This window comes from Narcine bancroftii, chromosome 14 (genome assembly GCF_036971445.1).
Source record: "Narcine bancroftii isolate sNarBan1 chromosome 14, sNarBan1.hap1, whole genome shotgun sequence".
NCBI classification, from domain to species: domain Eukaryota; kingdom Metazoa; phylum Chordata; class Chondrichthyes; order Torpediniformes; family Narcinidae; genus Narcine; species Narcine bancroftii.
The window spans coordinates 39,566,459-39,581,752 of record NC_091482.1 but is presented as its reverse complement, the minus strand read 5'-3'; the positions used below and the strand labels follow the sequence as shown (position 1 = coordinate 39,581,752).

At 41.0% G+C, this 15,294-nt stretch overlaps 1 protein-coding gene across 1 annotated transcript; it reads left to right on the top strand.

Moving 5' to 3' along the window:
• The first annotated feature begins 524 nt into the window (after window positions 1–524).
• On the top strand, window positions 525–1,457 carry LOC138749334 (G-protein coupled receptor 15-like). The gene has a single exon (XM_069910545.1). The coding sequence runs from the start codon at window positions 525–527 to the stop codon at window positions 1,455–1,457; it is 933 nt and encodes a 310-aa protein (XP_069766646.1).
• The last annotated feature ends 13,837 nt before the right edge of the window (window positions 1,458–15,294 follow it).

Genomic DNA, 15,294 nt, shown 5'->3' with positions numbered 1-15,294 from the left:
TTGATCATCTTGAATATTCCACCGAATTCGCTCAAAGAATTGACAAAGTGTCCTGGTTTGGCCTTGACAAGAGCATGTTCCTGATCACCAGCCCAATGACTGAAAAAAGAAAGCTATTTACCTGAAACGCTGTCAATCTGGGTATAGATTCACCAATAAACCAGCTCAGTTGATTCAGAAGATTGTCGACAGAAAAAAGATACCAATATTCAAAGCAGTTTTGTCACGGGTAAACGAACTAAATGGACGTGCTTTAGATATGTAAATCTCAGTGGACAGATCGGCACCCATTCTTTAGCCAAACAATGCAGTGACGACTCTGTTCAGTGGGAAGGAGTAGAAGGTCGGGGCAAAAGACTTCATAGGAGCCAAGATATTTAAACTAATCTTCTCATTGGAGGAAGATAGGAAAATGAAATTGTCCGCGAGATCCCAGGAAATCATATTTACTTGCTCACGAAAATATTTCACATTTCAATTATTTGTCACTGTGTTACCCCTGGTTTATTTTCCTAGTTAACCTGATGGCTATGGTCATTCTCTGGCGAGGAAACTGCGGTCTCTCCAAGTGTATCACTCGCTATCTGGTGGCGATGGCTGCAGCGGATCTCATGGTGGTGGTTATTGAAGTCATCTTCTACCAGATAGTTCATCTCTACACATACGTCTGGGTTGATAAGGATACTTTCCTCACGGACATGCGCAGAGTTCCTTATTGTCTTGTCCACTATACCTTATGTAATTTGGCTATAGATTGTTCTGTGTGGTTTTCGGTGGCTTTTACCTTCGATCGATGTGTGTTCATTTGCTTCACTAAGTTGAAGAGAAAGTATTGCACTCCAAAGTTTGCGGGGTTGGTTATCGGCACAATATGCTTTGGACTCTGTATTAAGAACATCCCGTTTTATTTCCTGTATCAAGACATTTTAGTGAAGGACAATCATAATATAAGAGTTTGTTCAGCGAGACCCGTGATCCTCTGGAGTTTAGTATTTAATTGGTTTTACTGGATGGATCAGTTGTTGAACCCTGTGGTTCCTTTTTACACTATTTTAACCCTCAATGTGTTGACGGCGAGGCAGATCGTGGCTGCGAGTAGGGTCCGCCACAGGCTCAGGGGGCAGAGAAATTGCGAGAAGCAGCGGGATCCCGAGATGGTGAGTCGGAGAAAATCCATCATTCTGCTCTTCCTCCTGTCGGCGAGTTTCCTTCTCTGCTGGGCAACCTCCACCCTGGTCTTCATCCTCACACACTCTCTCTATCTGGATTTGGAAACGTCTATCAGCCTTTATTTGGCAAGAGAAAGGGGGGCCGTGTTTCAGCTTTTCAGCTGTTGCACCAACACGTTTATTTACGGAGTAATTCAGACAAAATTCAGAGAACAGCTAAAGATTGTTCTGCTCTATCCCGCTCATTGGCTTTTCCAAATATCTCGGTCCAGCTCACCGCGAAGGTGAACGTGTCCAAACGAACTTCTACTTTTTCCCTTGACATGAAGGCAAGTGAAAATCTATGATTGGAATGTCTTTTCAGAGAGCATTATTCGTACTTTACATTCATCTGAATGATGTGATGGTTTTTCACACCAGCAAGGTATCCTTCTCCATGCCCATAAAGCGCTCAGATTTATTGTTCACTCTTGTATTCCTGAAATAATAAAGGAGACACTTTACGCCATTATGTAAGAGATGGAAATATCAATGGCCCTGAGATCATCAATGCACATGATCGTGCATTAATGAATGTACTACCCTCAGCAATCGCAGGTTAACGCCCATTCATTTGCACATTAGTACTTCTCATCTTCATACCTTTCGGCTCTGTAGCGGTTATTGTTCTGCAGATGCACTGATAACATGACACCAGGGTAGTGTCTATGTGGGACTGTAAATATTCATCCTTTCCCATGATTCACGTCACATTTTTTGCCTATTCTCGAATAAATGTTTTGCCTATTTTCCCTTTTGAATATGGAATGAACTTCATGAGCACAACATCTCCCTAATTTTCAAGGAACCATGAATAGAAAATATTACTGGTTTCCTCCAATAATAATCCTCAGTGGCCTGCGGTATCAATTTACATCCCCAAATATCAGCGAGGAATGATAATTATGGGCGGTCACCACATCATCAGGTGGATAAATCCAGCGTAAGTGCTGAAGTTAATTGAGAGTCAGTATTGTTACAAGATCAAACCAGCAACCACAAAGAAGGCATTTCACACAGGGGTAAAGATGAACAATGACTTTATTAACAAAAAAAATCTACAAACTTTAATTCAATATCCCCCTTTTTTTATAACAATACCCACTGGTTACTATGCAAATTTCCAATAACAGTGTGAAACTAATAAATTCCCCAGCCTACATATAACATATCTAATTAAAGTCTAAGTTATATTTCCAACCAGCCCAGAGAAAAACTTAAACACAAAACAAACAACTGGATTGGTCCAGATCCTTCTGGCTCTCTTTGGATGCTCATCCTTTTTGAAATCCCAACATTCTAAACTGTCCTCCAGACCATGACTCATGCTCTGGGCCTTTTTCCCACTCCACAGCACACCCACTGGTGGTTTATCATCCAAGTCCAGAATTCTTTTTCATTTTATGCACATGCTCAGTCAATCTCCCCCTCTCTCAGCATTCCACCTTCACCTTGGCTCTTAAAGGCAAACTGTCATTTTTTAACATAAAACCACACAACACATAGGGCAATACACAACACAGAATTCTGTAACACCTCCCCTGCTAAGAAATAAAATTGGTCCACAAGATCAAATTTTTAACAATTAATGGAAGTATTACATAAATAAAATAAACACTCCATTTTTTACAATATGTATGTGATTTGATTTATATCTACCCAGATTAACATCTTGACAAACAATCTGCTATTACATTATCCGTCCCCTTTATGTGTGTAATAATTAAATCATACTCTTGAAACATTATGCTCCAGTTCACTAAGTGTCTGTCCTTATTTTTCATTTTAGACAGAAAAACTAATGGATTATGATCAGTATATATTATTAACATTTTTTGAGTAGTACAAATATACACATCAAAATGTTGCAAAGTTAAATAAGCGCTAATAACTCCTTCTGAATGGTAGAATAATTTTGTTGATGGTCATTAAACTTTTTTGAGAAGTATGAAATAGGATGTTTTACTCCATCACCATCCTTCTGTAACAGTACAGCACCAACCATTTCATCACTGGCATCCACATCTCAAGAGAATGGCTTTCCAAAGTTAGGGGACACAAGTAGAGGCTGATGGCATTAAATGGCCTTTAACTTCAGAAAGGCTTCCTGCCATGCATTCAACCAGATAAATGTTTCTTTCTTTCCAAGTAGTTTTGTTAATGGGAGTGCAACTTCTCCAAAGTTTTAAAAAAAGCTACCATAGTAGCCAATCATACTTAGAAATCTCTGAAGAGCTTTCTTATTAATGGGGATAGGCAACATAGCCAATACTTTCACTCCAACCTGTTCCACCTGTCCCTGTCCTACCACATAATCCACATAAATTACAGTGACATGTCAAATCTCACTCTTGTGAGGTGTGCTTCCACCAGTCTCTGAAATAACTGTTCTAATTCAAGCATGTGTTCTTCCCATGTATCAGTACTAATTACTAAATCATCGATATAGACCCCTGTATGCTATAAACCCTAAATTACAGCATTAATCATTCTCTGAAATGTGCCAGGTGCATTTTTCATCCTGAAAGGCATAATATTATACTCATACAATCCTGAAGGTGTAGCAAATGCAGAAATCTCCCTGCCTTTTTCTGTCAAAGGAATACACCATTATCCTTTTTAGAGATCAATCTTTGTAAGAAACTTAGCCTTCCCCACCTCAACTATACAATCATCTATAGTAGGAATAGGGAATGCATCAATCTTTCTCACCATGTTTACCTTTGGATAATCTGTACAAAATTTAATTGAACCATCTGGCCTAGGTGCCAGAACAAAGGGTAAACTCTGATTTGAACTTGATTTTCACATGATGTCAATTTTGAGCGTATAATCCACCTGTTGATCCAACAATCTGCTCTTTTCCTGATTAACTCGGTAAGAATGCTGCTTAATAGGTTTGGCATAACTGACCTCCACATCATGACAAGCCACAGTCATTCTTCTTGGAACATCTGGGAATATATCCTTAAATTTCATAAGTAATGTCTTCATTTCTTCCCTTTCTGATTTAGTCAAATGCATTAACTTGGTGTCAAAGTTTTGCAAAACTATAGAATTTATGAGCATGGGGCTTATCACTTTCTGTGCTCCGTGACCTTCCCCAAAACCTATCTGCTTCTTACATTCCTCTGTAACTAGCAATGTGGTTGGAATCATAGTCTCCTCTTCAGTCATTTTCACAAAGTGAAGTTTAAGCATGTTCACGTGACAGACCCGTGTCTCTCTTCGACGATCAGACGTCTCAATGACATAGCTGACCTGGTTAATTTTTGATTTCACCTTATGTGGTCCTGAACACTGAGCTCCCAAAGGGTTTTACAGCATTGGAAACAAAACCAATACTTTGTCTCCAGGTTTAATGTCCCTAATTTTTGTTTTTTTGATCATAACGAATTTTCATTTTTCCCTGAGCAGTTTTAAATCTTTTCATTGCCATCTTGCAAGCCTGATGTAATCTGCTTTTAAATTTGAAAACATAATCCAACAGATTTGATTGTATATCATTATGTATCCACTATTCCTTCAGCAATAGTAATGGACTCTTGACTTCATGACCAAATACCAACTCAAATGGATTAAAGACAAGAGACTCCTGAGTTGCCTCTCTAAAAGCCAACAATAACAAATGGATTCCTTCATCCCAATCCTTTTTTTTTCCACGCAATAAGACTTCATCAAATTTTTCTCAGTTAAATTGAACCTTTCAAAGGCCCCTTGACTTTTCAGATGATAGGCAGACGACAAAATTTGATGGGCTCCCAATTCATACACCACCTTTTGAAATAATCCAGACATAAAATTGCTCCCTTGGACCAATTAGATTTCCCTTGGTAGGCCAAAAAGTGTGAAAAAAAAATCATAGCCTTCACATTCGTCTTTGCTTTTATGTTTCTCAGGGGAATAGCCTCTGGAAACCATGAAGCTGTGCACAAGAGTGTTAACAAATATTCATTTCCTGCTTTGGGTTTTGGCAATGGGCCAACACAATCCACTATCACTTTTGAGAAGGGTTCCCCGAAAGCAGGGATGGGTTGTAAAGGTTCCAATGGTGGTCCTTGATTAGGCTTGCCCACCAGTTGACAAGTGTGACAGGTTCCACAAAAGTTCACAACGTCCTTTCTTAATTTCGGCCAATAAAACTGTTTCCTTATCTTTTCTACCATCTTCTTCATTCAAAGATGACCTCCTAAAGATGAGCCAACTTTAATATTTCAGTCTTGTAAGTTTTGGGAATTACAACTTGCCAAACTGCCACCCAGTTTTCACTGGCAGGTGTCACTTGTGTTCTCCACTCATCAAAATTCCATCTTGAACTAAGTAACCTACTGGCACAGTTTCAATTTCCTGGTTAGACAGAATCTTATCTCTTATCCCAGCAAGATCAGGATCATGTTTTTGTCTAGCTATTAATTCTTCTCTTGACAACAGCAAAGCTGGATCCTTAGGTTTGTCCTCAATGCTTGCCTCCACTACAGGATCATCACAGACTTTCTCTACCGCTACCTTTTTTCTAGACATGGCTCTAGTAATGGCACACACAGGGTAGATTTCCAAACCCTTTTCGGTCTCATAAACTTACTTGTGAGTTTCACCACAGGTATGACTTTACCCTCTGCTCAATCATTCCCTAACAAAAGAGAAACTCCATCCACCGGCAGACTTAATCTTATCCCTATCGTAACTGGGCCATTAACTAAGTCTGATTTCATCACTATTCTATGCAAAGGTATAGGCTCTGCTTCATCACCAATGCCTTTAATTAAATTCACATCTCCAGTATCTGTCTCCTCATCAAAATTCAAAATGTTGCTTAATACAAGCGATTGGGCTGCTCCAGTATCCCGCAGGCTTTTACCTGGCACTTGGTTGGATCCTTCTTTAACCGAAATGAAACCTTCAGTCATGAATGGTTCAAAAATATCCCTAATTTTCTCACCCTGAACACAGGCAGTTGGTACCACCCCTTTCTCATTCTTCCTTTTCAGTACAGGACAAATTGCTATTATGTGCCCTGGCTTCTTACAATAGTGGCAAATATCACTCAAAAATCTTTCCTTCACCTATTTCTCTCTTCTCTTCCTTTAACCTCACTTCTAGATTTTCTTTCTACTCTCCTTAGTTTATCAGCAGAATTCCTTTGAAAAGTTTTCCCTGGTGTCCACTTAGACTTGTGGGTTAAAGCATATTCCTCTGTGAATTTTGCCAATTCTTGCCAAATTTTTATATTTTTCTCTGCTAAGTACACTTGAGTATTGTCAGGAACACAATTTTTAATCTACTCAATCAGAATGATTTCCCTCAATAAATCAAAGTTAATTTCTACTTTCATTGTGGGACACCACATGTCCAAACGCACAACCTTCATATAAGCAAAATCCAGGTAAGATTGTGTTGGTGCTTTTTTAAAACTGCTGAACTTTTGTCTATAAGCCACTGGGACTAGATCATAAGATCAGAGTTATGCCTGTTGTCTTGGATAAACTTGTACCTCTCACTTTGTTCGATTTAGATTGGTCACAGTGTTCAAGCTACCGAAAGAAAATAGACACACACCGAGAGCAGTTCAATTTATACAAGTCTTTATTACTAAATCTAAAGCTAAATTCACACTACAACATGCAAGCCCTCCCCAATTATACTTATCAATGCCTGGACTGGCCCCAACTGCCAAAGCGAGGCGATGACTGCACACTTGTAGTAGGATGTCTGGGTGCCAGTAGCAAGTTATCCACCTTCCCAGACCGGGACGTTGGTTTGGAATCTTGAAGTTCTTCTTCTTGCTGAGAGATGTTGCCACCTCTTGGAGAGTCTCAAACTTCAGCAGTGGGACCATGGCTTATATTACCCAAAAGTTGTTTACTTCAGATCTTATCTCTTTGAACAAATGATTTAATTATCTTCAAGATCTCCTGACAGTCTGCGACCAACAAAAGACAACTGCATCTCTGGTCCTCGTGGTGAAAGTTGGATAATGTCTACTGGTCTACTGATTCATATGCATCCCTGGGCCCCATAGTGTAAATGAGATAATGTCTTCTGATTCAACTCCATCCTGGGACCCATGGTGAAATTTAGGAGTATTGTGGCCCAATCCCCCAAATGTACCAGCTAACCATGAAAAAGGATTCCAATCAAGTCTCAAACTACCATTGTGGCCACAATACCCAGACGCTGAAGCTCATGAACAGATTTTGAAACATGTTGAACAATATCAGATACATTAGTGGATACATCGGGTACATATAAACAACATTCAGAACCGACAACAGCACACGTGCCACCCTGTTTTGCTAAAAGAAAATCCAGGGACATACGATTCTGTAAAGCCACTGTCCTGACAGCAGACTGACAGACGAAAGGGCGAAGGATGTCTCATTGGCAATAGAACTCATCAGATCATGTAATTTGTGAACCTCTTGGGAAATAAGAATAACGCCATAACCTGGGATCAAGGCGCGAAAGAAAATCTCGGCACCTGAGAGGGCATGTTTATGCCGAAGAACAGGGGACATACGAATAAGTGAGGGATGATCCTGGAAACGGGAAATATGATGCAGGTAGGGGAAGGTGTATGCCAAATAGCACCAACCACCCCAGGTAAGGGGTAACCATGCAAAGGCACGAGACCCACAAACCCAATAGGTCCCGTTCATAGGGTGCTTGGAAATAAAAGGGGAATATGCCAGACAGTCACTGTATCCCAATGCATCAGCTGGCTTGTTGGGGAATTTACAAAAGTAGATAGAGCCCTTTACATGTTGAGAAACAATAAAATAGGGGGGTGTGATATTATAAGGTGGGGTAGAAATATGCCATCCTTGAAAAATACCCAAAATTTCACTTAGACTAAAGAACCGGGCCTCCTCAGGTACAGGTTTATTAACATCAATGTGAATCCTGCCTTTGGAGGGATCAAAGTATTTCCAGGCAGCAACCTCCTTTCGGGTGAAAGGAATGGGGATCATGGGAATGCCTGTACCGGTATGCAAAGAGCCTATGGTACAAATCCAACAATCAGATATATTCAATCGGTGAGCGTACGCATAGGAAACATGGAGAAAGGAATTGTCGGACAAATATGAAGGAATGTTAGATGGTGAACTAGACAACCAACCCTCCACAGAACCGGAATCCTCCCACCACTTAGTGACAAGCGGTGCAGAGTTATTACAAGACAAAAAGCGGGTACAAAAACGACCATCACAGAAGTAGGGGTCAACTCCTTCAGTTGGTCCATCCTCAAACAGAATAAAGGAACCGTGACCGGCAATAACATACTTATATAAGCTGCACTTGAGGTGAGTGACCGAGGACCTCATCGGTGTAATGGATCGGGCCACGTCCCCCACGGGCAACTCCCTCGGAACGTCCTCGACATTACAAATCCAATTGCTGGCACCAAAGCAGCTGTTAAGCCAGATCGGCAGGAGCACAAGATGGAGGATCTGGAACAAAGAAGCCTGACATATGTCACTCACGATGCTGTCAGCGTTCAATATTTAAACAAACTAAATCATCCTATCCCTCAATAGCTACCCACCGAGTGTTACCCTGGGCAGGTGTCACTATTTCCCCTTTTACAGGAGGGCCACTACCTGATGGTGCCACCCTTACCCTTTGTCTGACATTCTCTGGCTCGGGAATGGGGAGCAATGACTGTTTTTCCTCTGGAATAGGCTGTAGTTCAGAAGCGAGAAGAAGTCGGTGGAAAGGTGTACCTCCCTTCAAAGGGCGATGCTTCAAATTGTCAACTGCCTGCTGCAGCACATGACACCACACCTTCAGGGTCCCCAGTGGTGTTAACAAACGAATTTGTTCCTTCAGTAAGCCATTCATTTGTTCAACTAACCCAACAGCCTGCGGGTAATAAGGAATATGGTGGACCCATAAAATACTGTTGTCAGCTGCCCAATCACAGATTGCCTTCCCGGAGAAGTGTGAGCCATTATCAGACTGAATTTCTTCTGGTACATCATAACAAGAAATTAAATGGTTTAGTCCTTGGATAGTGCTAGCTTGGTCAGCTGTCTTGGTGGGAAAAGGAAAAACCAGGCCCGAAAAGGTGTCAACCATTACTAGGACGTAATGTCTGGCATAGGGCCAATGTAATCAATTTGTCAGACCACAGCTGAGCGAGCTCCCTGTCTTATTCGGCCATGCGGACATGGAGGTACGGTGCAGGACTTCACAAGCTGGCATGCATGACCATGCGGACATCGTCCAGATGGACGGGTAAGGCATGTGTACAGGCCCAAATAGCTGATCCCTTCTCCCCCAAATGGCCACTCTGTTCATGTGCCCATCGAGCCAGGGGGACAGTATCGGCGCAGCTGATAGTGGCAAGCTGATCTGCAACTGGATTATATTGTGCCATGTTTGTCGTCGCATTAGTATGGTCATCAACGTGATATACGGTTATCTCACGATGATGGGAAGCATCCCACAACAGCTGCCACAACTATTTGCCCCATACTGGGTGGTCATGTATCAGCCAGTCGTTCTTTTGCCAATCAGGCATTCATACCACTAGTCCATTAGCCACAGCCCAGGAATCAGTAAACAAACGAAGAGGGTGATCATGGGGGTCTATTGGTAAAGCGAACACCTTCAACTCAGCATACTGACTGGAGCCACCATTTCCCTCCTCCAATAAGTGAGTTCCTGACCTGGGATGGTAAGCCACTGCCTTCTACTTTTGCTTTCCTTGCACCCACCAGCTGCTACCATCAATAAACCAGGCATCCTCTTGTTCTGCTGGAGTGAGCGAATCATATGGTTTACCCCACTGAACTGGTGAAGGGGATAAAGGAGGGGGCAGGAGGGTTCAACGTCCTCATGACGAGACGGAAGATCAGCCACCTGTTCGTGTATGCGGCCCACCCCTTCAGGCCCTCTGGTTGCACGACTCTGAATCTACCACTTCCATTTAACAATAGAAGACTGCTGAGCCCGCCCGATCTTTAGATTACCGTTATTAGCCAGTTCATTATTGGAAGTGCAGGTCGTAATTGAACATCTGCATCGCCTGTCATTCTTTCAGTCTGCAGCAGGGCCCAGTAACAGGCTAGTAACTGTTGTTCAAAAGCAGAATAACGAGTGGCAGCCTCGGGCATGGTACGTGATCAGAATCCCAGCGGGACTCGGCGGCTTTCTTCTTTCTGCCAGAGGCTCCAGGATGCCATATCATCAGTAACGGAGACCTGTAGTTCGTAGGGGGTATCTGGGATGCGGGGAGCAATGGGCAGGGCCTGCTTGGCGGACTGGAACGCTCTTTCCTGATTGTCACCTCATACAAAGTCTGTTTTCTTTCGGGTAACCTTATATAGAGGACGTAAAAGCAATGCCAAGAGTGGAATATGGCATTGCCTGTATCCCAATAACCCCAGGAAACGCTGGGTCTCTTTTTTGTTAGTAGGAGTGGCCAAGACTGCGATCTTATTGTGTAGTTTATCGGCAACCACCTCATGGTGTCAATTAGATCATGTCTGCTGATTCTAAATAACAAACAGGTTCTCAGCCTTGCAGCTGCAGAAGTAAAACACAGTTTAAATCTTCCATTACACCTGTTTACAAATTCGTAATCAGCTGCTTGTTGTACCGTGAGGCATGAATACACCTGTTGGGCTTTCCCTTAAGAACACTTTGTAGCAGGAGTGACCTCTGGCCTGGTGGCCATTTTAAATTTGCAGCTACTTTCTCAAAATACTGGAAATACTGGTCTATTTTAGGTTCCTCAAATGGAGGAACTAACCGCACTTCTCCACTGACCAGAAACCTCTCCTCTAGACCAGCACATGTGTTTTGGGCTTCTCACTCTCCCTTGCATTAGGGACAGCTTTAATTTCGCTAGTTCTAGCTCATGCTTCCATTCTTTCTGTCTCTCCTCTAACTCTAGTTTTCTCAAAGCCAACTTTACTTCCTCTGAAGTTTTCTCCTTTGGAAATTGTTCTAATGCAGCTTCTTCAAATACCCCCTTTCCTACATAGTGCTTAACACTCTTTCGGGCATCCCAGTTCTTACTGTAAGAAGTTTTAACTTGCCAACTCTTACCATCAGTTCTGACTTTTTAGCCATTTTTAAATTAACCACTGAAGGGTTAGTTATGAACTGGTCAATATTCATAGTTGCTGGGTTTTCAGCTGGTGATTTATACACTCACCGTTTATTTTTAATTTCAAGCTGGAGGTTGAGTCAAACTCGGATGACTGATAACTAAGCACAAGCTTCCAAATTGGTTTGATCTGGGACGAGGACCCCAAATTATATTACAAGAGCAAACCAGCAACCACAAAGAAGGCATATCACACAGGGGTAAAGATGAACAATGACTTTATTAACAAAAATTCACCTACAAACTTTAATTCAAAATTCCCCATTTATAACAATGCCCATTGGTATTTACTATGCATAACAGTGTAAAATTAATAACCTCCCCAGCCTAAATACAACATATGGAATTAAAATCCAAATTATATTTCCAACCAGCCTACAGAAAAACTTAGACATAAAACAAACACAAAATACACAAAACTTTGATCTCAACCGAAGCAAAGTAAAAATCATAATCAAAATTCAGTTTGTTTGGTAAACTGAAGTCAAATGATCTTTAAGAGAGAGAGAGAGAGAGAGAGAGAGAGAGAGAGAGAGAGAGAGAGAGAGAGAGAGAGAGAGAGAGAGAGAGAGAGCACAAAATTCAAAGTTGTCTTCTTGTGTGGCTGCAGAGAGAGGATCAATAATTTTGTCCAGATCCTTCAGATGCCTTCTGAATGTTCATCCCTTATAACATGCCCAACATTCTAAACTGTCTTCCAGACCATGACTCATGTTTTGGGCCTCCTTCCACTCCACAGCACCACCCAGTGGTGGTTTGTCTTCCAAGTCCAGAATTTTTTAGATCATTTTCTGCACATGCCCAGTACGTCTCCCACTCTATCACCAGTCCACCTTCACCTTGGCTCTTTAAGGCAAACTGTCAATTTTAAACATAACACCTCACAACACATAGGTCAATACAAAACACAGAACTCTGTAACAACTGTCACAAAGCCCAGAGAAACACTTAATGTCTGAACAGCACAACTGCACTGTGACAGTTTTCAGAGAACCACTCACTATGTGCCCATAATTCTGAAATTGTCAGCGTCTTACTTCCCACTAACTCTCTCGATATACCATATCATCCCTTACCATCTTTTTTTCCGACTAGTCTGATATTCTATTGCACTTTACAAAATATAATAGATCATGTGCATTATAAGTTAAATTTCCTCCCTCTTTAAACTCTCTTGAAGGTTATCATCAACCACATTTGTTCTTCAGCAGCAAATAAATCGGCACATACTTTTTCTGCCTTACACTCTATAAAAAATTTATTCATCCCAGCCAGGACAAATGCTTTCAGTACAGCAGGACATCTCAAAACAAAGGCATAATCATTCTTTTCCATCTTTAACCATATTAAACTCTTCTATTTTTAACCAGTCAAACTTATTTCTGTGTCAAAGAAAATCTTATTTCCATTATATATCAAAGGTGATTGTCTTCCTTTCGCTAACTTTGCTGCCAACTCCACTATCTTCTTTCATATTTCATATCGAAAGAAACAGATAAGTATTGGACGGAACCTTTGTTCAGACTGAGGTTTAGGTCTCAGTGCCCTATGGGCTCCCTCAATCTCCAAATCCCCGTGAAATGTGGCCTGACCCAAAGATTCCCATGTCCATTGTTGCAAATTGGGTTTTTTTCATCACCTTCTCTAAGTCCAAAAATCATGATGCTATTCCAAAATTTTCCAAAATGTCTATTTTTTGCTTTAACTGTCCGTACTTGGCAACAGCTTCTGTTTGTAATTTTTTCATTCAAATTTTGAATCTCCAATTCATTTCCTTAAATTTTCCCATCGACCATTTCAACCCTTGTGTCAATTTGTTGCATTTAATCTTTCAATCTTGAAACCAATCTTCCTTAGTTCAGCAGTTAATACTTCCATAGAATGTTGAAAATAATTTGTTACAAGTCCAGAGGAGCCCAAAACGCAGCAGCAATAGATATTCACCGCGACCTTGGGTTACTTAAAGAAAACTGGCATTTAGTTGTCTTTGAACATGAAAATAGAATCAAACTTTTACTTATCATATTGACTTACTTAACCTAATTAACCCCCTTCTAATTGTAATGTATGTGTAATGTGGGTGGAAGTTCCATAAAGTTCCTTGGTTCACATTCCAATCTCACTGGTTGCAGGCACTTCTTGTACTGTGCACAGAAGTAAACATTAATAAAGTTCACCAGGCTTTGGTGCTTAATTGGTATATGGTTACCACTCAGAAAGGTTCTTTTTGGTTTTCAGAAATAAGGTTTATCTTGCTCCAATATGTTCACAACTGAATCCTTTTTAATCAATCACTGCAGTGCCTTGCTGACGAAACGTGCCCTCTTCAGGGTTCTCCAGATGATACCCTTTTTCTTTCAGGTCACCACAGAGTTCATTTCTGCTTCACCTATTCCAAGGGAAACCAGTTCTCCCCATTGACCAGGTCGTCTTCCAAAGCTTGCCAGCTTGTCACAACAGAACCGGTATCTGTCGGTCTGTCTGTCTGTCTCTCTCTCTCTCTCTCTCTCTCTCTTTCTCTCTCTCTCTCACTCATCTCTCCCTTTCACTCTCACTCACACCCTCAAACTCTGAGAGCAAATCCTGTTTTTCTCTGCCCTCTGCCTTCAAAGATCACATGACCGTCCAAAGAGTAAATGCTCTTTTCCACACAAAGCTGCTACTGCCTGTTGTTACATTTGTTGCCTTTTGCAAATAACCATCCACCAGGAGTCACTGTGAACTCGAACAAAAGTTCCTGCAACGATTCTGTGTTTTAATGTGTTTGTGCGTGGTCTGCTCTAACAAACCTTTCCCAATTTATCTCCCAAACACCTCTATATATTCTTTCACACTACAGACACATATTGTTATTTGTAGATTGTACTGGCTTCAGGATTAATAAACTGATGCATTCCAATCACCATTTACCACATAAGCTAGTTAGAAAGGTGAAGGGTCTGCTGCTGCCTTGCAATGAAACACGATGAAATGTTTTTTTCATGATGATTCTTCAGATAAAGTGTATAATGGATTGTTTGCTTGACTGTTCAAGAAGCCATTCTTGTTAAAAATACCAGACATCCCAGAAACAGGTTAGAAACATCAAACATTCTGTATGTACCTTGCCAAAGATTCTTTACAGCAAATAAGTGTCGACATACTATCAACTTCAAAAGCAGAAATAATGTGACATATCATGTGAAATGACAGATTTCAAAGAAGCATGTTATCGAAATGAGACAAGAGTTAAGTTTAAGGGAACTTGACGTTCTGTTCATAACGGTTTGAAAGCAGAACTATTTCTGACAGAGGTTTGTTACTCCTGAAAGAGTGAACACAGAATAAGTTGCTTTCAAATAACTAAGCCTGTGACAGATTATAGTTATGTTTCTGGGAAATTAGTTTTTTTTTGGGTGGGTGGGGTGGTGTTTAGCGAAGGTCACATACAAATACTTTAAAAAAGATTGTATTTAAATTACTGGACCTCTGCCCATGCTAGACAGGCCAGCGCCAAGAGACTTTGCAAAAGCTTTGGAGAATACCCAAGTGACTTCACGAATGGATGGTTGTTTACAAAAAAAAACAACAGATGAAGAAACTCTCGAAGCCACAGGCAGACTGAAGTGGAAATTGGTCATCTAATAGGCTCATCTGGCTTTGCAAGCAGAGAGAGAAATTGGATTCAGTTCTGCCATTTAACAGTCAGGAGCAACAGCTGTGAATGGAATAGATAAAGCTGGCAAGCTTGCAGAGAAAACCCATTTGGACGACAGATTGTGAGTGCTTAGTACAGCCAGGTAAAAGCCTTTGTGTTTCATAAAAGAGGTCATGACTGGCAGCCTGATGTTTCATTTGAAATAGGAGAAACAAATAGGAACTTTATGTTAACCTGAAAGAAAGAGGTTATAATCTGAAGAACGCTGAGGGGGAAAGTTTCTTCAGAAAGATACAGAAGTTCCTGGTTAAAAGCAATCAGTTGTGGGTAGCCAT

Bases quoted from the DNA above. Each gene is read 5' to 3' on its own strand.
- LOC138749334 (XM_069910545.1), top strand. From the start codon at position 525: ATGGCTATGGTCATTCTCTGGCGAGGAAACTGCGGTCTCTCCAAGTGT.